Below are 27082 nucleotides of genomic sequence, written 5' to 3' on the forward strand. Positions count from 1 at the left end.
TGGGTGTACAGGAAGGATCTGACTGGGAGGGTTCTTCTCACCGCCAGCCAGGCCAATACCTGGTGCTTGTCTGTGAGCACTGGCGATGAGGCATTCCACCAGATATCCTGGATAATCTGTTCAGGGAACCACCCCACAGGGTCCATCGAGCCTCACCTCTCAGTTTCTGCAGGACATTGCAAGGTGACCACTGTTTGATGGGGGCAGGGTGTACCCACCATGGCCCTCATCCTGATGGCTACCTTCGTGTGTGGCCACATTGGGCTGTGCATGAAACCAAAGTACGAGGGGACAAAGTGCTGCTCTATGTGGAGGTTCTACTTGTCCCAGGTGTTGCGAAGGATGGGCCTGGTCCCGTTACCGTGGAACATCCCAGTCAGCTAGACTTTGCCCCACCTTCGTGGACAAACACGTTTGAGCACTATTCATTGTCATATAATAAAACAGAATGTAATATTACAAGAAATTGCCTTTAGTCTGTCCAACACCCATTACAGTCAGAGACAGAGAAGCAAGAATTCCCTCAGAGCACTGAGTGTTCTTGGATTCGCCTCCAGGGCTCCTGCAGCCACACAATCCTGGCAACCCGAGCTCTAGATCCAAACATTCACACAATGAGGCAGCCTTCAGCTCCCAGGGTCCTCCGGGAGCTCTTTTGGTCCTCTCAACCTCTCAAATCCTGGTTGCGATACCTGGTTCTCATGAGCCAGTCTTCAGCCGTCCCACAGTCTGCTGTGTGTCCTTTGACCTCCAGTCACCGATGGTTTGTGCCTGCGTGTCCGCTGTGGTCACCATCCTTGGGGCCATCTCTTCTGCTTCTTGGGGGGGGGGGGGGGGTGTTCTCCCCATTACTGGTGCCCTGCGCCGGTCCACTGCTCTCCTGAAGTCTGCAAACCCCCCCCCCCCGCCCCCACTAAGGCAAGGCCACTGCCAAACACAAGCGTCGCCATCTTGGGCCCAGATCTCTCAGTCACAGGATTTTAAATAAAACACCATTTGCTCATTTAACAGGCCATTTAAAGATAGTACGGGGTCGGCAGCAGACGAACTGGGAAGTAGGACCCCGGAGGGGAGCTCTGTGTCTACACTCTCCCCGGCTCCGCACCAGCAGCAGGGATCTCCTTCAGAAATTGCTGGAAACATCCGCAGGTGAGGTAGCCTCTGAGAAGGGAGAAACAGGTAACATTTCAGGTCTGACCCTTCAATGGAATCAGAAAATGGAGAAATCGAGCAGGTTTTATTTTGCAGAAGGGGGAAACCTGGAAGGACCTGGGATGGTCGTGACAGAGTGGAGACCAAGTTGTGCTGTCACACTTCCTGGCTGATGGAGGATAAAGGGTTGTGAGAGAGCAAGGCCTTTAGTTGCTGGAAATACCTCTCCGTTAGGCAGTGGCTGTGAAGAAAGAAGATCTGAGATCACTTAAAGGGGATGAACTTGAATCCGAACTGCTCATCTGAAATTGTTAAATGAGTTCTGGTGGCTGCAACGCACTCCAACAGAACCTGATGTGCCGATCCACAAGCTCACGTCATAGCAGTGTAGGAGGTCAAAGGCAGCGAGTGTTGAGGGAGATGGAGAATTAAAGTCCAAGGTGACTGGAAGCTCAGGCTCACCTGTGTGAACTGAGTGGAGGGATTCAGTAAACCGTTCACTGAATCAGAAGTTGTTTCTTCATGACATCGTGAGCAGCAAATCAAATTCACGAGGTTGGAAGTGGTCGTTTCATTCAGGAGGACTGCCTAGGCTTAAACAAGAACGTCTCCAGATGCTGGGGGTCACGTGCAATATACAATGTGCTGGAGAAACTCAGCACGTCACACAGCGTCCACAGGGAGTAAAAGGCAGTCAATGTTTCGGGCCTGAGCCCTTCGTTAGGAATCAGAAAAAACAGGTACAGTAAAACTCCTGGTATCCAGCACCTATGGGGATTGGTAGATGCCGGATAAGTACATTTTCCGTTTGCTTGAGACTTACAAATACACCTGAATCAAGAATAAAGTTTTAAAGACAAAAATACTATACTATGCTTACACTGAACAAACTTCACTTGCATGAATATATAAACAGTAAAGCACTTAGCTTTATTTTCAGTTCTATTCTTTGAAAACATTTCACCATTGCTGCATCTGCAGGTTCCTCCCCCTCCAAAGTTTTCCGAAACACAATCATTAATATTATAGATAATTAACCCCCCCACCTCCAGGTTTACAGATGAAACCTCCGAACGGGGTGACTCTAAGCAGAGTTAAGGGAATAATTTAAGAGAGTCACCCCAATAGTGACCAGCATCAACCAGATCTTCATCCTGGCCGACACCATTGCTGCTTCACACAACTTTATTCAAACAGCTGCTATGAGCAAAGCCCGACCAAGGCCTCTGCTGGCTGGATATCTGTTCCCATCTTCACTGAAGGTTGATGTGTTACTTCAGATAACTTTTACAATTGTAAGCTTGCATATTTTTTACCTATAATTCTTATTTATTTTTTTTAAATGTATTTTCCTTTGTTTTTGTTTTGCCAATTGCTTGAATTCTGGATACCAGGGAATTTACTGCAGGTGATTGAAGCCAGAAGGCTAACGGGTGGATGCAATGGGAGCTTCTTCCAGTGGGAAGGGCAAGTCAATGTTTCAGGTCATTTATTCTAATCAAGGGTCTTCAACCTGAAACGTTGACTCGATTTTTCTTCCCACAGATGCTGACTGACCTGCAGAGTATTTCCAGCATTTTCCTTTTATTGATCTTGACTGATGTTAGAGAGGGCTTGAAAGTAACACAACCTCCTATTTCATCGTTGTTTCCCAATTTCATGTTAAAATGTGATTGTCAGGAAGGCACAACAGCGACAGCACTTCCTGAGAAGACTGAAGCGGGCAAGGCTACCGGCCACCCCTATGTCAACCTTCTACAGGGGCTCCATTCGAGAGGGACCTGACCGGCTGCATCACTGTGGTACGAATGCTGCAGAGAAATGGATCGGAGGTCAATTTCCCCCCCCCCCCCCCCCCCCCCCACATTGATGTGATCAACCGGGATTGATGTCTGAAGAGGGCACACAAAATCATTGAGCACCCCTTCCACCCCACACACACAGCATCTTTCAGCTGCTCCCATCGGGGAAGAGATACAGGTGGATCAGAGCCAGCGCCACCAGGCTGAGGAGCAGAGAGACTGCTGAATGACCAAAGGAACTGCTCACACCAACCATCTGAGACTCTCATTTGAATAAAACCATATTCATTGATTTTTATAGATTAAAATACTTGTCCTGCACTGCATTGTTTGTCTGTATATGTTGTGTGCCTACGTATTTTGCACTGAGGATCAGATAACACTGTTTCGTCAGGTTGTACTTGTATAATCAGATGACAATAAATTTGACTTGACTTGCTGACCTCATGAAATAAACTGGTCACTCAGCAAGGTGAACAGGTCCAGAAGCTCTTCTCATGCAATCAATACTGGAATGTTTCATTGAAATAACTTTCCTCACTGGATCCTGTTCCTTCTAGTGATTTGTGACTCTAATTAAATTTTTACAACACGGTAAAAGCTGATTCTACCCATTTAAACCCATGCCGCCCAAATCAACCTCCAGCCTGTACGCTTTTGGAAGGTGGGAGCCAAGTGGAGCACCCAAGGAAAACCCACGCAGCCGGGCCCAGCACAAGTTCAGCCCCCAAACTGGTGTCAGGTACAGAGCACGCTCATCCTCCAGGAGAGACAGTATGCTGTCCATGAGAGTGGGAACCAGTTACCTAACCTCCCCAATGCTGGCAAAATGTGGAGGTGCAAAGAGTGAACAAATTTAAGTTCTTGGGAGTCACTATCTTGGAGGATCTTTCCTGGACGCAACACACCAACGGCATCGTGAAGAAAGCACGTCAGTGTCTCGACTGACTCAGGAGTTTGCAAAGGTTTGGTATGACATCAGAAACCCTGGCAAATTTCTACAGCGGTGTGGTGGAAAGTGTGCTGACTGGCTGCATCACGGTCTGGTATGGGGGACACTAATACCTCTGAGCGTAAAGCCCTGCAAAAGGTACTGGACGCAGCCCAGGACATCACAGGCAAAACCCTCCTCACCATTGACAACATCTACAGGGAACATTGCCGTCGGAGAGCAGCAGCAATCCTCAAAGACCCTCGCCACCCAGCAAACACTCTGTTTTTGCTGCTGCCCATCAGGAAAGAGGTATCAGTGCCACAAGACTCACCCCACCAGGTTCAGCAACAGCTGCTCCCCCTCCACCATCAGACTCCTCAACAACAAACTCAATCAGGCACGCATTTAAGGCCTCTGACTTGTGCACTTGATTGATTTTTTTTCTCTTTGCATTGCACAGTTTATTTACATTATCTGTTTACAATTCTTTATTTGTTTACATGTATATGTTGCGTACAGTTACTTTTTGCACTTGCCCAAAGGAAAAGGAATTTCGGGGTTGTATGTGATGTTATGTATGTACTCCAATAATTAATCTGAAAATAATATAACTGCAACCAGTTCTTGGTTCAGCAATCCATGTCAACAATGTGCCCTAACATACAGATATGCACAGACACAGGGATTTAGGATGGCAGATGTTTTAAATAGAAGATTTTCTCAAGTCCTCTGGTTAGAGTGGGCACATGTTGTACCATAGATTATCAATCAGGCGTGGAACGACATAGCCCCCCACCCCGGACAGGGTAGACTCACAGGCAGAGGAGATCAGCCCACACAGCCGGATCACTCAATTAAGGCAAAAACAGAGAAACACTGGAACTCAGCAGGTCTCACAGCATCCATGGAGGGTAAAGATATATACCAGTAACTGACAGTTTGAACCTGAGCTTTTCCTCAAGGTGTGAGCAGAAGCAGGCAAGGGACCTACAGTATATTCTCATGTATAAGTTGACCCCCTCCCCCGTGCCCCCTATTTTTGGCCATGGCCACCTTCCCATTCGTGTTCCCAATGCCCTGACTGCGGACTCAGGCCCCGGCCGCCCACCCATCTGAGCTCCTGACACCCTGACCACTCTCCCATCCGAGCTCACAACGACTTGGCTGCCCGATTATCTGAGTGCCTGACGCCGTGGCCGCGGACTTACCACCTGGGCCTGGCCATCAGAGTGCCTGACACCTTGAATGATGCAGTATCCGTGTAAGGCCCCACCCCCCCTCCCCCCACCAAATGACCCAAAAATCTCAATAGGGTATATTAAAAGGCTGGTGAAAAAGGGAAGAATGGGAAGGGTTAGTTTTTGGCTCTGTGCAGGAGGGAAAAGAGAAGTTAGAGAGCGAGACAGAGCTGGATGAAGGGAGACTTGGGGAAAGTTGCACACTGCGTGACCTGCTCAACTCCTGCAGCATTTCTGTTTTTACTACAATCACAGCATCTCCAGATCTTTGTGTTTTACTTGACTACGTTAAAGTACAGACATTCACCGATTGCTGCTGGTCCTCCAGAGGCCTGGCGGTAAATCCATCACCAAATCCAACTGCTTCCTCCAGCTGTGGCTTCCTGTCACACATCGGACACAGCTCGTTGCGGACTTGGGACGAGCGCAGCCACACGATGAGATTCCAGCGTTCCCCCGAGGAGATGGGCAGTGCCCCGTGGCAGTGCTGGCCACGGTGGAACAGGCCATGGCCCACTCGGTGTTCGACCTCCACACACTTGCCCTGACCCACCTGAACCTGAAACCACAGACCACTGATTAGTACCTAAACACATCACAGAGACCCCACCATACCCTGGCCATCTGATGTCCACAATGGGGTGGGAATAAAATTTAGTAGTCCACCACTTTGGTGAACCAGGCTCAGAATCTGCACTGCCAAGAAACAATTAAATCACTGTTGATCGTTAAAACATTCTTGTTTCAGAGGTCTTGGAATGACCACCTTCCACTACACATCAACAACTCTGTCGTGGAGAGTACCAAATTCCTTGGAACCCATTTAACTAGTGGACACTCAACATCTCCTCACTCGTCAGGAAGGTGCATCACTGACTGCACTTCCTCTGAAGACTGGAGTGGGCAAAGCTACCGGCCACCATTATGTCAACCTTCTATAGGAGCTCTATTGAGAGCGTCCTGTCCAGCTGCATCTCAGCACGGTACGATTGTGGCAGAGAAATGGATCGGATGTCAATCCACAGGACCATGAGAGTGGCAGAGAGGATCACTGGGGGTCTCCCTCCCCCCACCCTCCATTGATATGATCAACTAGGATTGTTGTCTGGAGAAGACATGCAAAGTTATCGAGGACCCCTCCCACCTGCACTCAGCATCTTCCAGCTGCTCCCATTGGGAAAGAGATACAGGAGGATCAGAGCCAGCACCACCAGGCTGAGGAACAGCTTCTTCCCACGGACAGGGAGAATGCTGAACGACCAGAGGAACGGCTCACCCTAATCTATCATATTTATGAAACTATTTATTAATTTGTGTATATGAACACTTGTCCTGCCTATGTATTTTTTGTCTGTATGTGTATTATGTCTGGTTGTGTTTCTGTGTGTTTTGTACCGAGGACCGGAGAATGCTGTTTTGTTGGGTTGTACTTGTGCAATCAGATAACAATAAATTTGATTTGACTCTTGTGGGTGAAGTGCAAGTTCCTGAGATTAGGGTGGTGTTTCTCACTGACCTGCGGCCAACACTAATCACTTTGCTGCACGTTGGCTGCTGGGTTTTCCACAGTGAATTGGAAGGACACCATGCCTACAAAAACACTTTGGGGCAGGGAGACTGAGGTGTAGCACATGAAAGCCCACCTTTCCTTCAGGCCTCCATGGCTGTGAGCAGGACATTTTGGCTTCAGGGTATGGAGATGGGGCAGCCGTGAATGAGGGCATCCAGTGTTGAAACCACTCCGCTTATGACAAAGTTTGACAGGGTACATTTTTTTCAAATCCAGTTTGGCAGAGAAACTGATTTAGCTTTTTGTGGGTGGGAATATGATTGAATCAACAGTGAGTCACGATGTGCTCCAAGTTCCTTCCGCAACCCTCACAACTGCATTGATCCAGACACAGTAAAACCCCTTTATCCAGAATTCAAGCAACCAGCAGCCTCAAGTAACTGGCAAAATTTTTTTTTAAAAATCAGGGAAAATAAATCAATAAAATAAATAAAAATGTAAATAAAAGTTTAAATGTTCTCTGAAGTAACACGTCAACCTTTGGTGAGGATGGGAGTAAACATTCAGCCAGCGGAGGGCCTTGGTCGGGCTTTTCTCATAGCAGCTGTTTGAATAAAGTTGTGTGAAGCAGCAATGGCGTCGCCCAGGATGTTGATGCCGCACGCCGTTGGGGTGACTCTCTTATCCCTGCTTCGTAAGTCTTTATTGGTATATTAGTAAGGCTTTATCTGTAAACTTGGTGGGGGTGGGGGGGTAAGTGTTAATTATCTATGTTATTGTTTGTCTTTCGGGCAGATCCGTGGAGGGGGATGTACCTGCGACGGTTAAATCTTTTCAAAGAATGTAACTGAAAATAAAGTAAAATGCTTTACGATTTATATATTAATTCAAGTGAAGTTTGTTCAGTGCAAATACAGTATAGTATTTTTATCTTTTAAACTGTTTATTCTTAATGCAGGTGTATCAGTTAGGGATTGTAAGAGCAAGTCTCAAACAACCGGAAAATGCACTTATCTAGCATCTACCAATCCCCATTGGTGCTGGCTTCTACTGTACTTGGTTTACTAGGGCTGAGTTCCTTGGCCCAATGAGTGACCGTGGCTGCATTTCAGGATTTAAAATTTTAACATTTAAACGTTTTAAAAGGCCATTCTGGCGCACAAGTAAACATTACAGAGTATTTGAACACGAGCTGGAATACTGTACATCAAGACCAGTTTCATTTCAAAACATCTTTCACAACTACTGGGCATCCAATAAAACATATCTGGTATTGGAATCCTGGCCATCAATGTGCACTTGGCAATCATCCATGGGCAGCAATGACCCAATAACATGTTGATGGTGCTGATCGAGGCATAAACAATGGCCAGGAGATGTGAGAACATTCTGCTCTTCTTCCAAAGCCACAGGGAATGTTTTCTGTCCAACTGAGGACCAGACATTTCCAATAGCCAGCTTGCCCTAAGTGTTGCACTGGGAACCAAAGGCGCACATTCAAGTCTAGTTTGCCACCTGAATCAGAGAGTCCACTCAAGATGCCAATGTCTAGGATCGTCATACTTACTGGCTCAAGGCTGTGACGCAGGAGGAGAGGGATTTGCACGGTTATTACAGCGCCAGCGACCCGGGTTCGAAAATGCCACTGTCTCCCCATGACCACGTGGGTTTCCTCTGGGTGCTCTAGTTTCCTCCCATGTTCCAGAGATGTACAGTTAGTAGGTTAACTGATCACTAGGGTGTATTTGGTAAGCCCGGGCTTGTGGGCTGGAAGTGCCTGCTACCGTCAGTGAGAACACAACAGTGAAATAGAAGACACAAGATATTTTCTGCCATACCTGCCTCATGTCTCCAAAGTAGAGGTTCCCCCCATCAAAATCTTTCCCAAGTGACACGTTCAAAGTGACTTCAGCATTGTCATAATGGAAACTGAGATCACGGTCTTGGTTGTCTGCATACTTGACCACAAATGCTTTGTGACTATCCAGACTCTGCCCTCCATAGTCCGGGTATAGGATGGATGTGATCGTTTGAAGGTAATCCTCACGCAGTGGGGTGATAAGGGTCTCATCAAACCCAAGTTCATTCAAAAGCACCTTGATGGCAGAGAGGATAAACTGTTACATCTACATGCATTCAAACAATATCAGAAAATCCAGATCTTCAAGAAAGAAAAAGAATGACTATAACAGCTAGGAAGCAGAGACACAGCGCTGCTCTTAAGGAATCAACAACCCAGTCCTCCATGCAGGCTTTAAACTGCCTACTGAAGGAGCTGATGGTGTTTGTAAGTAAAATGCTGCATCTGTGGAAGTATGTGACCAAGATAGCAGTGCCCATGTTTGACAGAGGCCATGAGAGTGGTGGGGGGGGGGGGGGGGGGGGTGTTTTAGAATCTAGGGAGCAGCAAACCAGCATAGGCACCAGAAATGGGAACACCCACCCCACTGTCTCTTGTTGAGAAGGAGAAGCAGGAGATGACCCTACAGGACAGTGACCACGGCAGCTGACAAGTGAGGGACTCAGCAGCTGAGGAACCCACACAGGCGGTGGGCTGCTGGAGACTGGCTCATAGGAACCAGGTATCAGAGCTGGGTTGCGAGAGGGGGCTGAGGGCAAGAAGGGCTCCCATAGGGCCTTATCATCGTGTCATGTTTGGATATGGAGGTTGGGTTGCCGATGAATCAAACAGCTGTAGAGGATGTGGGAATGCTCGAGGTGAATCAACAGGCACTCAGTGACTCTGAAGGGACAGCCCTTTGCTTCTCTTTCTCCTATTGTTAGAGGCACCAGGCAATGCTCATGGCTACTCTTTTCACATTGGCTAACTGGCAAATTGGTGGTTCAATGAACCAGTTCAAAACAGCATTTTTGCTGTTCACTCTGGACCAATGTAAACAGGTTCTCTGCACCCTCTCACACTCACCTTCCGGCATCCAAGAGCAAAGGGACACCTATCCTCCAGTGGTGAAGTCCTGCAACTCCCCCTGTCCCTTTCACACTGGGCTAACTAGTACCCTGATTCAAAACGAATTGGCAATGATACACCCTCCCTCGGTGGTTCATCCCTGGGGCGGTCTGAAGCCTGCATGCTGGTTTGCGAGTGTTCACACTGGCACGTTAACCGGTAGATTGGCGGTTAATTGTTGGGTTAAAGTGCTAGTTGAATGGGGCTGGCAACTCTTTGTTTGCCTTGCAGCAGACAAAAGTTAAAGTATATCATGTATGTTGCATTTTTAATGTATTATTCCGTGACGTAATACACAGTACATCCAATTTAAAATAAAAGCAAAAACTTGCAAATGCTCTAAATCTGAAATAAAAACAGAAAATGTTAAAAATACAGCAGATTATGGAATATCTGTAGAGTAAAATAAAGAAATGTTTCAGACCAGGTGGCAGTTAGCGGTCAGCGCAACTCCTTTACAGTGCCAGTGATCGGGACCAGGGTTCAAATTCCACGCTGTAAAGAGTGTCTGCGTGGGTTTTCCCCAAGGGCGCTAGTTTCCTCCCACCTTTCGAAACATACTTGGGGGGGGGGGGTGGTGTAGGTTAATTGGGTGTAATTTGGGCAGCATGAACTCGTGGGCCAAAATGACCTGTTACCATGCTGTATGTCTAAATTTAATTTTTAAAAAAATCAGAACTGGGAAACCTGGCCAAAAGGAACAAACAAGTTTCACTGAGGGAAAGTTCAATGTCTGGAACAAACAGACTGTGTGTGATGGGTTGCAGCCTAATGGCAGCTAACTGATGGCGCATAAAAAGGGAGGAGAGAGAGAGAGAGAGAGAGAGAGAGTAAACACAGCAATTGCTGCCATCGAACAGAATAGGAACTAGAAGCAGACCACTCAGCCTCAGTTCTCAACACATCAAACGTTATGGGGAGAAGGCAGGCGAGTTGGGCTGAGTGGAGAATGGATCAGCCCATGATGCTCTGGGAAAGCGGACTCGATGGGCTGGCCTACTTATACCACCAACCCCAGCAAGGAATTCCAGGCACCCACAACTCTCTGTGTAAAAAACTTCCCTCCCCATAATTTGCTTGCTATTCCTGCCCTGGGGTGACTGTCTACTTTATCTATGCCTGTCATAATCTTGATGATCTCTTTGCTCCAGAGAGCCTTGCCTCATAAGACATGTTTTCCAAAATCCAGGCAGCATCCTGGTAAATTTTCTCTGCACCCTCTACAGAGCTTCCACATCCTTCCTGTAATGAAGTGACCAGAACTGAACTAAAGTGTCGTCTCACCAGAGATTTATGGAGCTGCAACATTACCTCACGGCTCTTGGACTCAATCCCCTGACCAATGAAGGCCTTCTTAACTATCCTATCAAATCACGCAGCAGCCTTGGGAGATGGATCTGGACACCAAGGTCCCTCTGTTCTTCCTAATTACAGATGCTGCATGGTAATTAGTCATTCCAGCCACACGCCCATGCTGCCCAAATACACCCATGTATTTCGCTAACTGTCCAACCCAAAGATCTTTGGAACGGGGACCCAAATGAGGAAGACGGGGGGGGGGGGGGGGGGGGGGGACCCACAGGGAAAATGTACAGACTCTTTATAGACAGATCAGCCACTGAATGTCCAACTGCTGTTTCTATTTGTCACACATCTCTTACTTTGAAACTGTGACTCCTGACTCCAAATCCCCATCCAAGGGAACCATTCTCTCCACTTACTGCACCGGTCCAGCCCTCTATTATAAGAGGGTGTTACGATAGTTTTGGTTTCTCTAGTTTTATGTAGGGAAGTCTCACTGAGCAACAGGGTGCTCGGTGGGGAGTAATAACCAGCAGGCCCTCATACCTTACCCCATAGTTGTTCATGGTGTTGGGGCGACCCTTCGGCATCTCCGACTGCTCAAAGTTCTCAAGCTCGGCCACAAGCTGGCTGCAGAACTCCCAGGTAAACACTGGGAAGGAGTAAACCCTCTCGGCTGCAAGGAGAAGGAAGATCAAACAATGAGTCAGACAGAGGACAGAAACAGGCCCTACTCCCCATGCCCATCAGGTCCCTCCTACCCGTGCCCACAAGGGCATTCCTGCCCATCCACATTAATACCATTTGCCAACATTTGGTCTAACCTCCAACCTGCTGATACCACCGCCAATTAAACATAGAGCCTGTATCTGATTCCATCGCCTGCTCCGGCACCATCCCAGCAATCAATCGCTCTGTTCCTCAAACCCTACTTACATTGATGCCACTATCATGGAAGAAATAATGATCTATCCCTCCTATACCTCTCATAACTTTATACACAGGTCAACCCTCTGCCCAGCCCAGAGATTCACGATTTGGTTAACTGTCATTTACCCAAAAATCTTTTTCCTATTTTTGCCCTGTGAAGGTACACCAAGAGGACCTTAGTCCTGGACCACAATCAAGAGATGTTGAGGGATGGTGGATCCCACCAACCCCTCCTGCGCTCCTATATCATCCGTAGTCACACGGCCTTTGGTCGCTGGTGATCACGAGCTCCAGGATCCCCGGTTCCTAACCCCCACTTGAAAGCTGTCAGCGCACAAAGATCCTCAGGAGCACCTTCATGGACCCCAGGCCTGATACCTGCTTTGCCTGAGGTGAGGCCTTTGGAAGCCAGGTCTGGAGCATGGTCCGCAGCTACAGTCTCCTACTGCACTGGCTCCCCTGCCCTCTCAAATCCCACAGCCTTCAAAGTCTGAGTTGCTCAATGTGGGTGCCTCTGTCTTGAACACAGACCTACAAGGACATCTACGTAAAAGCTGCAGCCTATGGCATTTTAATGGCAGTTCACACCTGCACATGGCCATTGGACAGGATGGCCAGGCTCCCAGCTCTGCACCAGACATCTTGGCAATCTCGCAGTGACTGAAGCTTCCAATCCAGCCAACATCCTGCTGAACCCCTTCTGCATTCTCTCCAATAACAACCAGGGCATTCATATTGTGAGACCAGAATTACTCGCAACATTTCAAATGAAGGCTAACAATATTTTGTAAAGTTGCAAAAGAACATCTCAGATTTTATATTCTCTGCTCTGACCCCGCTGCCTTCACCACCCAAACTGCATGTGCTATCATTTGCAGGGAACTATGAACATGAACCCCAAGTTCTCTCTCTGTCCATTCATTTTCCTTCGTGCACCATCATTTGCTGCCAATGCCCTGACTTCCCCAAACACATCACCGTGGTCACCGCACCGGGAAGATATGGTTGCACTGGAGAGTGTGCAGGAGATTCACTGAGGCTTTGGCTAGATTGGATTTGAGGACCAGTTACACAGGGAAAGAGGAGATAGGCAGGGTTTACTGATTCCCTGGAACAAAAGAGGCCAAAGGTAACTGACAGAGGCATGAAAAATTGTAAGAGGCTTTGATAAGGTCAATAGCCAGGAGCTTCTTCCCAATGGTCAGAGTATCAAAAGCACGGGGTGGGGGGGGGGGGGGGGCATAGGTTTATTGTGAGCAGATTCAAGTGGAAAGTTTGTCTTATGCAGCGAGTTGTTGATATCTGGAATGTAAAAACACAGTAAATGCTGGAGGATCTCAGCGGGCATCGTGGTATCTGTAGGAGGTTAAGATATATTACTGACGTTTCGGGTCTGAGGCCCTCGTCAAGGTTAGTGTTACCCGAGGAGGTGGTGGAATCAGATATAGGCAGCCAGGAGGTATTTTGACAGACATTTAAATGAGCAAGGCAGAAAATAGGGTTCTAATGTGGGCAAATGGGATTAGAGTCATGAAATGTAATAGATCTTATAGAAACATATAAAATTATGAAAGGCAAAGATAAGATAGTAGGTAAGTTGTTTCCTTTGGTGGAGGAGACCAGAACTAGGGGACTTAGCCTCAAGATTCAGGGTGGTAGATTTCAGATGGAGATGAGGAGGAACTGGTTTTCTCAGAGGGTGGTGAATCTGTGGAATGCGCTGCCCATTGAAGCAGTGAAGGCGACCTCAGCGAATATATTTAAGGCAAGGTTGAATAAATTTTTACATAGTAGGGGAATTAAGGGATATGCATTTAAGAGACTCTTAGCCAGGCACACGGATGAGAGAAAAATAGAGGATTGAGGTAGGAAGGGTTTAGTACTTTTGGTAGGAACATCTAGGTCGGCACAACATTGAGGGCCGAAGGGCCTGTACTGTGCTGATGTTCTCTGCTCTATTACAAATTTTTCATCGAAATATTGAAAAGGCCACGAGAGGGAGGAGGTTGAGGAGACTGACGACAAACACCCAGCGGTACAAAAACAGCTTCTTTCCTTCCGCCATCAGACCTCTGAACAGACAATGAACCACACACACTACGTCACCTTTCTCTCTTTTTCCACTAATTATTTATTTTTAAATATTGCGTTTACGGAGACATCATTTATAGCAATTTTGCACCTGTAATGCTCACTACTGCCGCCACAAAACAACAAATTTCGTGACATGTTCACGACAATAAATCCAAATCTGATTTTTTTTAAAAAGCCAAGTTTGTAGGACTGGAATCTCCTTTGACAAGCAGTTCCTGGCACAATGGTTGAATGGCAGCAAGACCCATCCCAGCCACTGCAGGCAGTCCAGTGGCAGAGCCAACAGGCAGTTCGGACAGGATTGGATACCAACATCAACCTCGGAGTAAGAAAAAGTATGAGAATGTGTGGCTGAGGAGTTGGTGTGCGGTTGGGGGGGTTGTGGTTAGGTACTTGGATCACTGAGGCAGGCAGGGCATCTTATACCTAAATAAGGAAGGTGACCCATATCCTTGTGGTGAGCTTGCTTACACTGCTCGGAAAGGTTTAAGCTAGTTTGGCGGCAAAGGGAGTGTTGGGGGGGGGGGGGGGAGGTGGTGGAGAATGGGAAACTCAGTAACCATGTGGTAGGTGGGGAGCTTGACTAAAATGTGGAGGAGAAATCAAGCAAGTCCTGTGGGCAGAGGGAAGAGATGCGATGTAGGTTAGGGAGCATGGGAGGGAGAAATGGCATGGACCTCAGGCAAGTCAGATAGGTTCATAGTGTGGATCAGACATGGAATTACAATGTTACTGCAATCACCCACACGTGGTTGAGTGAAGGGCAAGAGTGGCAATTTAACATTCTGGGTTTGCAGTTAAAGATGTGGCAACATGCCAGTAGGCTGGTGTATAAGGCATTCCTTTATAGGTAGGGGATTGAATATACAAGTAGGACCACAAAACTCCAACCTCACAAACATTGGACAGACTACATTTGCTGTATTGAGTGTAATTCTGGTCACCCCACTACAGCAAGGATGTGGCTGCAGTGGAGAGGGTGCAAAGGAGACTCACGAGGATGATGCTTGGATTGGACGGCTTTGGATAACCTTTGAACACTAATGGTGATGCTGCCTTTGGTACGGACCCTCAGAGAGCGGGGAGTGGAGACCCAGCGGTCCTCCGCGGGATCCAACTGCCCAGTCTGACTCCCATCAGATCCATACAGGCTTGTTAAAGTAGCCAATGATAGTTTATTTTAATGCCCTGGGACCACGGGGCCTGGCGTCTATGATCGGCAGCAGCCATGAGGGGTTGCAATATTCCAGGAAAGCAGGACTGGCAAGGGGTACCAGAAAATGGGGAGACCACCCCATTTGAAAGGAGAAGTAGAGGAGACTACCCTGGGACAGTGACCACAGTGGCAGACCAGCAAGGGGTTCTGGGACTGAAGAACATATAGGCAAGCGGGCTGATGCTTATTCGAGGTGAGGCTCCCACTAGGGTGCAGGCTTCTGGAGACTGCGGTCGAAGGACTCACAACAGGCTGCAGACTGCTGGAGACTGGCTGAAGGGGTGTTAGGTAACGGAACTGGGACACGAGTATGTGCCGAGGGCTTCCTGATCATGTCAGAGGGGAACTCGGGTTGCCTATGACTAGAGTCTGTGTGGCTGCAGAGGCTGGAGACTAATCCACAGACACTCAGTGATTCTTGGGGGAGGGGGGCGGAGGGAACTCTCTTCAGCTTCTTGGGGGAGGGGGGGCAGAGGGAACTCTCTTCAGCTTCTCTTTCTCTGACTGTAAGGGACAGCGGGCAATTTCAGCTGACGGTGAACCCTTCTTTGTCTTACAGGTGACTAAAGGAAATTTCGGGTAATTTTAAATTTTCTGTTTAAGAACAAGAAATAGGAGCAGAAGCCAGCTCCGCCATTCTATAAGATCATGGCTGATCTGATCTGAACAATGACTCACTCCACCGACCTGCTTTTTCCCCTTTTTTATGTAAAAATCCATCTAAATGAACCTTAAATAAGTTTAATGAAGTCGCCTCAACCACTTCCCTGGGCAGAGAATTACAAATTCACGACTCTGGGAAAAACAGTTTTTCCTCATCTCCGACTTAAATCTACTCCCCTGAATCTTGAGGCTCTGACCCCTAGTTCTAGTCTCACCTACCGGTGAAAACAATTTTCCTGCCACTATCTTATCTGTCCCTTTCATAATTTGAGATGTTTCTATAAGATCTCCTCTCATTCTTCTGAATTAAAGGGAGTATAATCCCAGGCGATTTAGTCTCTCCTCATAGATCAACCCCCTCATCTCTGGGATCAATCTGGTGAAGCTCCTCTGGACTGCCTCCAAGGCCAGTATATCTTTCCTCAATATGGAGACCAAAACTGCACACAGTTCTCCAGGTGCAGCCTCAGTGGTATATTGTGTAGTTGCAGCATGGCCTCCCTGCCCTTGAATTCAGTTCCTCTGGCGATGAAGGCCAACATTCCATTTGCCTTCTTTATAAACTGCAGTACCTGCAACCCAACTTTTTGCGATTCATGCACAAACACTCCCAAGTCCTTCTGCACAACAGCATGCTGTAGTTTTTCACATTTAGATCACACATGTCAAACTCTGGCCCGCGGGCCAAATTTGCCCCGCGATATAATTATATTTGGCCCGCAAGATCATTTCAAAAATGTATTAGAGGTGGCCCGCCCTGCAGCGAGAACCGATGCTGTTTTTTGGTAATGTCACCCCCACCATCCTCCCCCTTCATTGCACATCCTTCCCCATTGTAACACGAGAAATTGTAACACGAGAAGTCTGTTCGATGTCATCAGCCGGCAAGCCAGTTGGAAGGCTCCCCGCACAACCAGTCACTTCTCCCACCTGTCGAGCGGTGCGGTGGATGGGCGAGCGCCTGTGATTTCCTGTTGGCGTGACGGGCATGGCAGGCTGCGCACGGCCCCCGGGCAGCGCGACCCCCGCGCGACTGGCACCGGACGGCCCTTCCACAGCGCGAGCGCACTTCTCCCGGTCGCCACGGCCTTCAGCGCTTGCACCCACGCGGACCCCAGGGACAGCTGGTTCGGCCCTGCACATGAAGAGAGAGATGGTGGCTGTCCGCAAAGGCTGATCGGCAGCGCGCTGGGCCTGAGTGGGTGGGTAAGCAGGGGTGGGCAGAGGGTGTAGGTGAGGAGTAATGGGCAAGGGAAGTTATGGTGGTGTGAGGGGCAGTTAGAGGGAGGGATGAGTAGAAGGAGGGGTGGATAGGGAAGAGGTAAAAGGGGAGGGGCAGGGCGAGTAGGGGAGGGGTGATTAGAGGGTGAGAGACGGGTAGAGGGAGGAACAGGTTGAGGGGAGAGGCAGTAGAGGGGCGTGTATAGGATGGGGTGGGTAGAGGTAGAGCAAGTGTAGTGAGGGGTGAGTAGAGGTTGGGTAAAGGACTGGTCAGGTAGAGGGATGGTGGGTCGAGGGTGAATAGAGGCCTAGAGCCTGAGGAGTGAGCAGGAAATGCTGAGTCCTGATGCAGGCCAAAATGGACACAGCCTGTGAATCCTGACTACATCTCCACAGGGACCAAATATGTTTCCCTCAGGTCAAGCAAAGGGTGAACTTGAGCTACCTACTCCTGACCTGTAACATTATCCTCCTAAAGTTATATCCTAAAGTTTAACATTACATATGTTGAAAGAAGAGAAAACATGCAGATGTGGTTGAAAATTTTCAATAAATATTTAGTTCGGCCCTCAACTTAGAAAAAGTTTTTAATTTGGCCCTCCGTGAATTTGAGTTTGACACCCCTGATTTAGATCATCTGCTCTTCTATTTTTCTTACCAAGGTGTATGATCTCACATTTACTAACATTGTACTCCATTTGCCAGACCTTTGCCCACTCCCATAACTTAACTATATTAGCCTCTCTACATCCTCTGCATGGCAATATTGAATTTGGGAGGAGACTGGAAACTTTGGGCTGGTTTTCCCTGAACTGAAGGAGGCTGAGAGCTGACCTTATAGGCACACATGCAATTATGAGTCTCAGAATAAATCACTGACTCTTCACTTTCTCCCTAAGCGAGGCTCTCAAGACCTGCCTGGTTGCGACTTCATTTGGTCCAACAGTCCTTCAAAATCTGCATCCTCGCTTCTGCAATAGGCGACAATTTCACGGAACTCTGGAGCCAGGAAGTTTTCCTTGGGGGGGAAAAAAACAAAGCAGCATCCTTTCTTATACTGCACCCAACCTGTAGTCGATTTAGCCAAACCTCCGATTTGGAGGAACTCAGCGGGTTGAGCAGCAGCAGTGGGGCAAAAGAATGGTCAAATTCAGGTCAAGCCCCTGCATCAAAGACTTTTATCTCATAATTCCACCCCCCACCACCCCCAACACTGACTGACCCCTGAGTTCCTCCATTTGCAGTCTCCCACAACTTTTGTTGCCACACTGTGCGCCTGGCCCCAAATATTGACAGAGCACTCATCAATGCATAGCTATTGACCACCAAGGGTAGATGCTTCGTCCCTCCCCCAGGTCACTGCGCCTAGTCGTATCTGGGTCTTGCTGCATGGGAGCATTCATCACCAAGACATCATGAAGGACCCCATCTCCCTGGTCATAACCTCTTCTCGCCACTACATTTGGGCAGAAGGTTCAGAAGTTTGAAGACCAGCACTTCCAGGTTCGAGCAGTTTTTATCCAACAGCTCTCAGGCTCTTGAAACTCCTTGTATACCAACCCTCACTACAATCTACACCAGGACCAAAAGATCTGTCTGCATTTCTGAAACCTTTTTTTTGCACTAACTGTTGCAGTTTTTCACCATTTAGATCCTTGGTGTGCATAAAAAGGAACCTATCCTGGATCAATCATCTCCTCGTTAGTCAGGAAGGCGCAGCAACGCCTTCACTTTCCAAGGATGTTGAGGAGGGCAAGATTACCGGGCCCCCAACTCGGCAATCTTTTACAGAAGCACAATTGTTATGTCTGGGTGCGGCCCCCACCTCTGTTCCCTGCCCGTAGCTCCCTGTGATTGAGCCCTGTCTGGTTCGCAAGCCAGATCTTCACACATTTTGAGTGAGTTGTCTGACACATGGCAGCCGTACCTGTAAAACGTAGACGGCAGGATTCAGCGGGTGGTAATGTGCCGAAATGATTGCCACTCTCTCCAAACTGGCCTGGCTCAGCAGCTTTCTTCTCTGAACTTCTTGATCAATCTGCAGGGGGCAGGGGAAAAGTGACGTTCATATCCCCATGATTACTGAACTGCTTCTTATCAGAATCACTCTGAGGGCTTCTTTTACAGTGTAACTACATAGCAAAATCCCACGAGGAACAAAGAAACATTTGCAAGATCACTACATGATTTTAATTCCCATTCAAAGGAAATGTAAAAATGCCCTCAAACTTCAGCCAACAACTGCTATTTAAATTATTAGTCTCTCTTTTTAAAAAAAAACAGTAAAATTCCAGGTACCGGAATTCAAGTAACTGGCAACCCAACCAACCAGCAAAAAAGTTTGAGGAAGTAAACAATTTGATTAAGAATAAATAAAAAATTCTGTAAGTTTAAAACTGTAAAAGTAAAGATTCTCCGAAGCAACATATAACCTCTTAGCAAAGATGGGAGCAAACATTCAGCCAGCTGAGTCCCTTGCCCGTGAATAAAGTTTCAATAAAGTTGTGTTCGAATAAAATGGGGGCACCCAGGATGAAGAGCTGGCCAGTACCACTCGCTGCTGGGGTGACTCTCCCTATCCCTGCCTAGAAAGAGTCGATATCTTTATTAGTATTGGGCATATTAACCATATAACCATTTACGGAGCAGAAAACAGGCCATGTTGGCCTTTCAAGTCCGCACCGGTTCACGATTTTGTGCGTCCTCTAATGGTCCCGTTCTTCTTCTTCTTAACCATGTTTTTACCTTTTCTCAAAACATTCGACCCACGAATCTATGCCCACTTTCAGAGTAAGGCTTTAGCTATAAACTTGGGGGAGGGGGTTGATTATGACAGCAGCAGGATTAGCACCGCGTTTAACACAACGCTGTTACGTACAAGGACTGCCTAAAGAAATCTCTTGGTGCCTGCCACATTGACCACCGCCAGTGGGCTGATATCACCTCAAACCGTGCATCTTGGCGCCTCACAGTTCGGCGGGCAGCAACCTCCTTTGAAGAAGACCGCAGAGCCCACCTCACTGACAAAAGGCAAAGGAGGAAAAACCCAACACCCAACCAACCAATTTTCCCATGCAATCGCTGCAACCGTGTCTGCCTGTCCCGCATCAGACTTGTCAGCCACAAACAAGCCTGCAGCTGACGTGGACATTACTCCTCCATAAATCTTCGTCCGTGAAGCCAAGCCAAAAAGAAAAGAAGTTACAGTGCCAGTGATCTGGGTTCAAATTTAAATGTTGTAAATTACAGGAATTACCTGATTAAAGGGAACTTCAAATAATTAAGGGTAACCATATAGATTTTTTTTTCAAATGACCTTACATTTCGCACCATCTTTTGTCTTTTAAACTATTCTTAATACTAGCGAATTAGCCATTGTGTGTCTCAGGCAACTGGAAAATTCACATATCTGGCATCGGCAATCCCCGTAGGTGCCGGATACTGGGGATTTTACTGCATATAGTTTCTAATTCAAGGTATACAGCTTTCGCAAGCTGAGCCAGCATCGAATTGTCCATTCCTTACTGCCCTCGAGAAGGTTCTGGAACAGCTGTCATCCACAAAGTGAGGGTTGGGAGGAGGTCGCAAAGACACCTTAGCCCAAGAGGGCAAAACTTGGCAGTTGTAGTAATCACAGAAATGTGTTGTTATCCAGTGGCAACAGAACGAGGCAGGCTACGCATCATTTAAATAGTGACAGATCAATGGTACTGATAATACCAAGGGTCCTGGGTGACCTACAATGTATCTAAATGATTTGGATTATGGTATAAATGGCTTTGTGGCTAAATTTGCAGATGGTACCAAAATACGTGATTGGGCAGGTAATGCCGAGGACACTGAAAGGCTGCAGAGAGACCTGGACAGATTAGGAGAAGGGGAAAAGAGATGGCAGATGAAATACAACATTGGAAAGTGTACGGTTGTGCACTTTGGTAGAAGAAATAGACGGGCAGACTATTATTTAGATGGGGAGAAAATGGACTTGGGAGTCCTCATGCAGGACTCAGGCAGCACCAGTGCAGTGGTTAGCGCAACGCCTTTACAGTGCCAGTGATCGGGACCGGGGTTTGAATCCCACGGTCTATGTCAGGAGTTTGTACGTTCTCCCCGTGTCTGTGTGGATTTTGTCTGTGTGGATTTTCTCTGGGGCTTCGGTTTCCTCCCACTGTTTTTAAATGTACTAGGGTTGTAGGTTAATGGGGTGTAGGTTAATTGAGTGTAAATTGGATGGCACGGACTCATGGACTGAAATGGCCTGTTACCGTGCTGTAAGTCTAAATTTAAAAAAATATAAATTTGTACCCTAAAGGTTAACCTCCAGAGTTGAGTTACTGGTTGTTGTGTGGGAAGGGAAAAGTTTGGTGGGTTCAAAGAGCAACAAGTCTGGACACAGGAAGGATATTTATTAAAACATACGCAAGGGGGATCACAACAGGGGATAACACACACCAGTACTCAGAATCACACCATGTATTATAATCGGTCACATCAGACTTAACACGACCGATACTAGCAACTGCTTGCACTCAAACAAGTCTAGTACAACCCAGTCACATCGGACTTAACACTACTGATACGAGCAACTGTGTACAGACATATAACTAACGTGTGCCCACGTTACCTGCTGTTCCTTGTCTAACGTGGGCACAGCTCCAATACTATCTACAAGACAGCTCCGATCCCTGTGTAGTGCACACTTTACCAATGACTCCTCCAGTGATGTCCACAGTTCATGGCCTGGAGTGGAGCAAAGTTTATCTGAGGACCAAAGAGCTTCTCCACATGGTGGACTTTCTCGTGCAGCAAGCTGAAGGGTCCAGCCCAAATCATCATTAGCTGATTAATGGGGGCAGAGTCCAACCTTGATTGGCATGTGATATAACCTCTGACTAGATTCCAGATGGAGAGGTCACCTGACCCTTCACTGCAGTGGTGAAGAAGGCAAATGCAATGTTGGCATTCATTTCTAGAGGACAAACATGTAAGAGCAAGGGCATAATGATGAGACTCTATGGGGCGCTGGTGAGACCTCACATGGAGTATTGTATACAGATTTGGGCACCTTATTTAAGAAAAGATGTGCTGGTGTTGGAGAGGGTTCAGAGAAGATTTACTAGAATGATACCAGGAATGAAAGGATTAGCATATGAGGAATGTTTGTCGGCTCTTGGATTGTACTCGTTGGATTACAGAAGGATGGGGGGGCAGGGGCACGGTGGCGCTGCATTTCTTCTTTTTACCATTTTCTGTTTGCACTTTAATTGCTTTCGTTGTTTAATTTTCAAAGTTTTGAGGGGAGGGAAGGAAATTGTAAGTAAGCTGACATAGTCTTAAAGTAGATATGCGGAAAAATTTATTTAGTCAGAGGGTTGTGAGTCTGTGGAACTTGTTGCCACAGGCAGCTGTGAAAGCAAGGTTGTTGGTTGTATTTAAGGCAGAGATAGACAGGTATTTGATTTGTCAGGACATCAAGGGTTAGGGGGAGAAGGCCGGGGAGTGGGGCTGAGTGGGAGGATGGATCAGCTCATGATTAGAATGGCACAGCAGACTCAATGGGCTGACTTCTCTCTATCTCGCCTCCTCCCCACTCACCCGAGTCGTGCAGCTATCTCTCCCCCCTCGCCCACCTGAGTTGCGCTGCCGTCTCTCCCCCTTTGCCCACCTGAGTTGCGCTGCCGTCTCTCCCCCCTCGCCTGCCTCAGTCGCGGTGCCCTCGCCGCGCCGCCGTCTCTCCCGCCCGAGTCGCGCCGCCGTCTCTCCCGCCCGAGTCGCGCCGCCGTCTCTCCCGCCCGAGTCGCGCCGCCGTCTCTCCCGCCCGAGTCGCGCTGCTCTCTCACCCCTCACCAACCTGAGTCACGCTGCCATCTCTATCCATCGCCCACCCAAGTTGCGCTGCCGTCTCTTCCCCAACCTGCCCCGACTGAGACGCGCTGCCGTCTCTCCCCCCGCGCCCAAGTTGTGCTGCCGTCGCTTCCCCACCTTCATCCAACCGAATCACGCTGCCGTCTCACCCCCGTGCCTGACCGAGTCACACTGCCGTCTCTTCTCCCCTCACCCACCTGAGTCGGCTGCCATCTCTCCCCTCCCACCCGAGTAGTGCTGCCATCTCTCTCCTCCTCCTCCCCTGCCTGAGTCACAGTGCCGTCTCTTTCCCTCATCCACCCCAGTCACAATGCTATCTCTCCTCCCTCGCCCTCCTAGTTGCTCTGCTGTCTCTCCCTCCCCTCCCACCCCTGTTGTACCAGCGCCAGGGGAACAGCCTCCCGTTTCCCCTGCACTGGCAGAGCGGTTTCACCTGAATGGGGGATTATGGGTAGCGATGACTGCCATTGAGCCGCTGCCAGGCCGAATCGGGGGCGCTTATAAAGTAGCGGAATGCGAGGGGATACACGGGAGCTGAGTGTGGGTCATGCTATGTCATGTTTGGCACCACACTCCATCTTTGCTGAGCAGATGTCATCTATCACAAAAAAAAAACTGGATTTTGGAGGTTGCCAGTTTTCAGAATTCTGGATAAAAGATTAGGTGCCTATATAATAAACAGTAATGAAAGTCAGTGGAAGCTGCTCAAAAAACATTTTTGAACTTCATATGACCGTAAAATTAAATTCAATGTGGTCATGACATTCAGCATCAAATGTTACTCCTACTGAACCTCCTTGGATATTTTTTAACTGCTCCATATTGATTTGCATGGAGAACAGACAATCTTTCACAGATATTTATTAGATATAATCATGTGCAGGTAATCCCCAACTTACAACCGAGTTCTGCTCTGACTCACTGGAATTATTTGAAATGGGCACATGTCAGAAATTCACTGTTACCATTTTATCATTCGTCAAATACAACGTGGTGGTCACCAAGGCCAGCTCTCGCGAAAGGTTGCCACCCCTGCCATAGGCACTATTTTCCATAGACAGGCCCTACTTTCACCCAAAAGTATAATTTTTAATATTTACAGATATTTTTTCTTTAGTTTTTAAAATTTATGGTTTTTTGGGTCGTATGTACAGATGGTCGTAAGTCGGGGAGTAACTGTAATAATAATAAAGTTATAAACATCAACTTCGGTTTCTGCTAATCCACTCCCCACACTCCCTCTCTTTACCATCCCTCTGCCTTCTTTCCTCCAGCTCTTCACCCCCTTCCCTCTCTATTTACAGATATCCACCCCCTCCCGTTTGCTGGTGTGCCCTCCCTCCTGCCTGTAGTTCCGTGCTCCTCCCCCTTGCCATCTTGTTTGGGTGCCTGTCTATATTTTCTCATATCTTGATAAAGGGCTCAAGCTCGAGATGCTGGTTATCTTTGCTGTATAAAGTCCACATTTAGCCTACTGAGTTTGTGCTTTTATTTAGAATACTACGTTCAATTCTGGGTCATCCCATCATAGGAGGAAAGTGGAAACTTTGGAAAGAGTACAGAAGTGGTCTTCCAGGATGTTGCCTGGTTTAGAGGCGATGAGTTATGGGGTGAGATCGGGCTCCCCACTCCCCCCACCACCAGCACGCCCCCTCACTGATGAATCTAAGCAGACCTAATCTCCACAGTGTGTGGGACCAATCATTGACATGCGCTGGTTCACGCGAACAAGCACCATGAGGTACAGCAAGGTCTGGGAGCAGAGCAGGCAACAGGGCAGAGGGTGCAAAGGGACAGGTGGTCAGCTTTTACCTCGGCTTGAACCTCTTTGAACTGTTCTTCTGTCTTGCATCCTTTGCTCTGTAAAATCTAGAAGGATGCAAATTTTATGTTAATAAATAAACTGCCTTATTGCAATTCCATTAAAAAGCAATGCCGAACTCCAGATGCTTGAGCATCAGGAGGAATAGCTCTCATCTCTAAATGCAAAAAAACTACATCTTCCAGAGTGGAAGTTATGTGTCTCAGACCTCTGCTCCACAGCCAGCTCCAGACTATTTCCCGGAATTAAAGAGCTTGGTGCTCAATTGGGCAGTTCTTGCTTGTTAATTTCATTCATTTCACTGTTGCAAATATTCAACTGGTCAAGCAGGGTCAATAGTCCTCTCTCCACAGAGACGACGACCTCACCTGCCCCCTCCACTCTCAAATCCCCCCACTCCTCCCTTCCACACCTCCCCTCCCTCATACCCCACCCTCCCCACCATCTCAACTCAATCCCTGTCCACCATTCCCTCTTCCCCTCCTCCCACCATTCCTCTTCCCCTCCTCCCACCTTACTCTCTCCCCTTCCCCTGCCCTTCCCTCTCTCCTCCCTCCCCACATCCCTCCTCCTCCTCCCCACATCCCCTTCCCCCTCCCTCCCCCTCCCCCCTTCCCCCCTTCCCCCCTCCTCCTCCTCCTCCCCCTCCACAGCCTCCCTGCACCCTCCCTCCCTCCTTTCCCCTTCTCCTCCCCCTGCACCCTCCCTCCCCACCCGCCTCCTTACCTGCCCGAGCTCCGGGGCCGCCACGTCCCGGTCCACATGGAGCCGGTATCGCTGCAGGAAGATGTTGCCGGTGTAGAAGCAACGGCAGGAGTAGAAGCGGGGACCAGCCACAGGTCGGCAGCTCCAGGTACAGCCTCTCTCCATGGGCTGTCTGGGCCCAAGCAAGCGTGTCCTCGCGAGAGCCGCTCCGCCGGCCGCCCGCGCCCGCCGCCAGGTTCCGCCCGCCGCCACCCGGACCTCACCTCTGCTGCTCCCCCGCTATGGCCGGCGGCAAGAGGAGCGTAGCCACCCAGACCGAGGGGGCCGGCTTTGCCGAGCGCTACCGCCATGTCCGGCGCTACCTATCCACCGGCACCTACAGCCCGGCCCTCGGGCCAAGGCAGCGCCGCAGCGTCCGGCGCTTCGCACACAAATTCGCCCTGCACTGTGAGTGGCGGACGCCTGGCGGAGGGGTCCGCAGAGGGGGATGTGGGGGGGGGGACCGCAGAGGGGGATGTGGGGGGGGGACCGCAGAGGGGGATGTGGGGGGGGACCGCAGAGGGGGATGTGGGGGGGGGGGACCGCAGAGGGGGATGTGGGGGGGGGGGGACCGCAGAGGGGGATGTGGGGGGGGGGACCGCAGAGGGGGATGTGGGGGGGGGACCGCAGAGGGGGATGTGGGGGGGGAGGGGGGACCGCAGAGGGGGATGTGGGGGGGGAGGGGGACCGCAGAGGGGGATGTGGGGGGACCGCAGAGGGGGATGTGGGGGGTCCGCGAGGGGGATGTGGGGGGGGTCCGCAGAGGGGGATGTGGGGGGGGGTCCGCAGAGGGGGATGTGGGGGGTCCGCAGAGGGGGATGTGGGGGTCCGCAGAGGGGGATGTGGGGGGGGGTCCGCAGAGGGGGATGTGGGGGGGGAGTCCGCAGAGGGGGATGTGGGGAGGGAGTCCGCAGAGGGGGATGTGGGGGGGGGACCGCAGAGGGGGATGTGGGGGGGGACTGCAGAGGGGGATGTGGGGGGGGAACCGCAGAGGGGGATGTTGGGGGGACCGCAGAGGGGGATGTGGGGGGGGACGCAGAGGGGGATGTGGGGGGGACCGCAGAGGGGGATGTGGAGGGGGGGACAGCAGAGGGGGATGTGGGGGGGGGGACTGCAGAGGTGGATGTGGGAGGGGAGGAGTGGGGGAGGAGGGGGATGTGGGGGGAGGAGGGGTGGGGGGAGGAGGAGGTGGGGGGAGGAGGGGGGTTGTGTGATGTGGGGGGGGAGAGGAGGAGATTGGAGGGAGGAGGGGGTGGGGGGAGGAGGGGGTGGGGGGAGGAGGAGGGGGTGGGGGAGGAGGAGGGGGTGGGGGGGAGGGGAGGGAGGGAGGGGTGGGGGAGGAGGGGAGGGAGGGAGGGGTGGGGAGGAGGGGGTGGGGGAGGAGGGGGTGGGGGGAGGAGGGGGTGGGGGGAGGAGGAGGGGGTGGAGGGGGTGGGGTGTTGTGGGGGGAGGAGGGGGTGGGGGGGATGTGGGGGAGGGGTGGAGGAGGGGGAGGGGGGGTTAGGGGGTGGGGGGTTGGGGAGGAGGGGGTTGGGGGAGGGGAAGGGGAGGAGGGGGGTGGGGTGGGGTGGGGAGGGGGGAGGGGTGAGGAGGGGGGTGGGGAGGGAGGTGGAGAGAGGAG

General features: G+C 49.6%; 2 protein-coding genes across 9 annotated transcripts in view; one reads left to right on the forward strand and one right to left on the reverse strand.

The window, feature by feature from the left end:
* Positions 1–4292: 4292 nt before the first annotated feature.
* ogfod2 (2-oxoglutarate and iron-dependent oxygenase domain containing 2) lies at positions 4293–25675 on the reverse strand. 7 transcript variants are annotated; one of them, XM_069933547.1, is made up of 7 exons: positions 25444–25675; positions 24708–24764; positions 18958–19068; positions 17949–18048; positions 11458–11582; positions 8479–8732; positions 4293–5685 (listed from the first exon to the last, which is right to left on the reverse strand). In XM_069933547.1, the coding sequence occupies exons 1-7, from the start codon at positions 25585–25587 to the stop codon at positions 5430–5432; spliced, it is 1047 nt and encodes a 348-aa protein (XP_069789648.1). In that variant the 5' UTR covers positions 25588–25675; the 3' UTR covers positions 4293–5429. The 7 variants fall into 7 exon arrangements, with proteins under 7 accessions (XP_069789648.1, XP_069789647.1, XP_069789651.1 ...); XM_069933546.1 differs by having other exon boundaries at positions 8475–8732; XM_069933550.1 differs by lacking the exons at positions 24708–24764; positions 25444–25675 and adding an exon at positions 23013–23035 and having other exon boundaries at positions 8475–8732.
* Positions 25579–27082, forward strand: part of LOC138761426 (gypsy retrotransposon integrase-like protein 1) — a 48137-nt gene continuing 46633 nt past the window's right edge. For both annotated transcript variants that reach the window (XM_069933542.1, XM_069933543.1), the window contains exon 1: positions 25579–25869. In XM_069933542.1, coding sequence (XP_069789643.1) covers positions 25704–25869 — 166 coding nt within the window. In that variant the 5' untranslated portion in view covers positions 25579–25703. The remainder of the gene's footprint in view (positions 25870–27082) is intronic.

This window comes from Narcine bancroftii, chromosome 4, assembly GCF_036971445.1.
Source record: "Narcine bancroftii isolate sNarBan1 chromosome 4, sNarBan1.hap1, whole genome shotgun sequence".
Taxonomy (NCBI): domain Eukaryota; kingdom Metazoa; phylum Chordata; class Chondrichthyes; order Torpediniformes; family Narcinidae; genus Narcine; species Narcine bancroftii.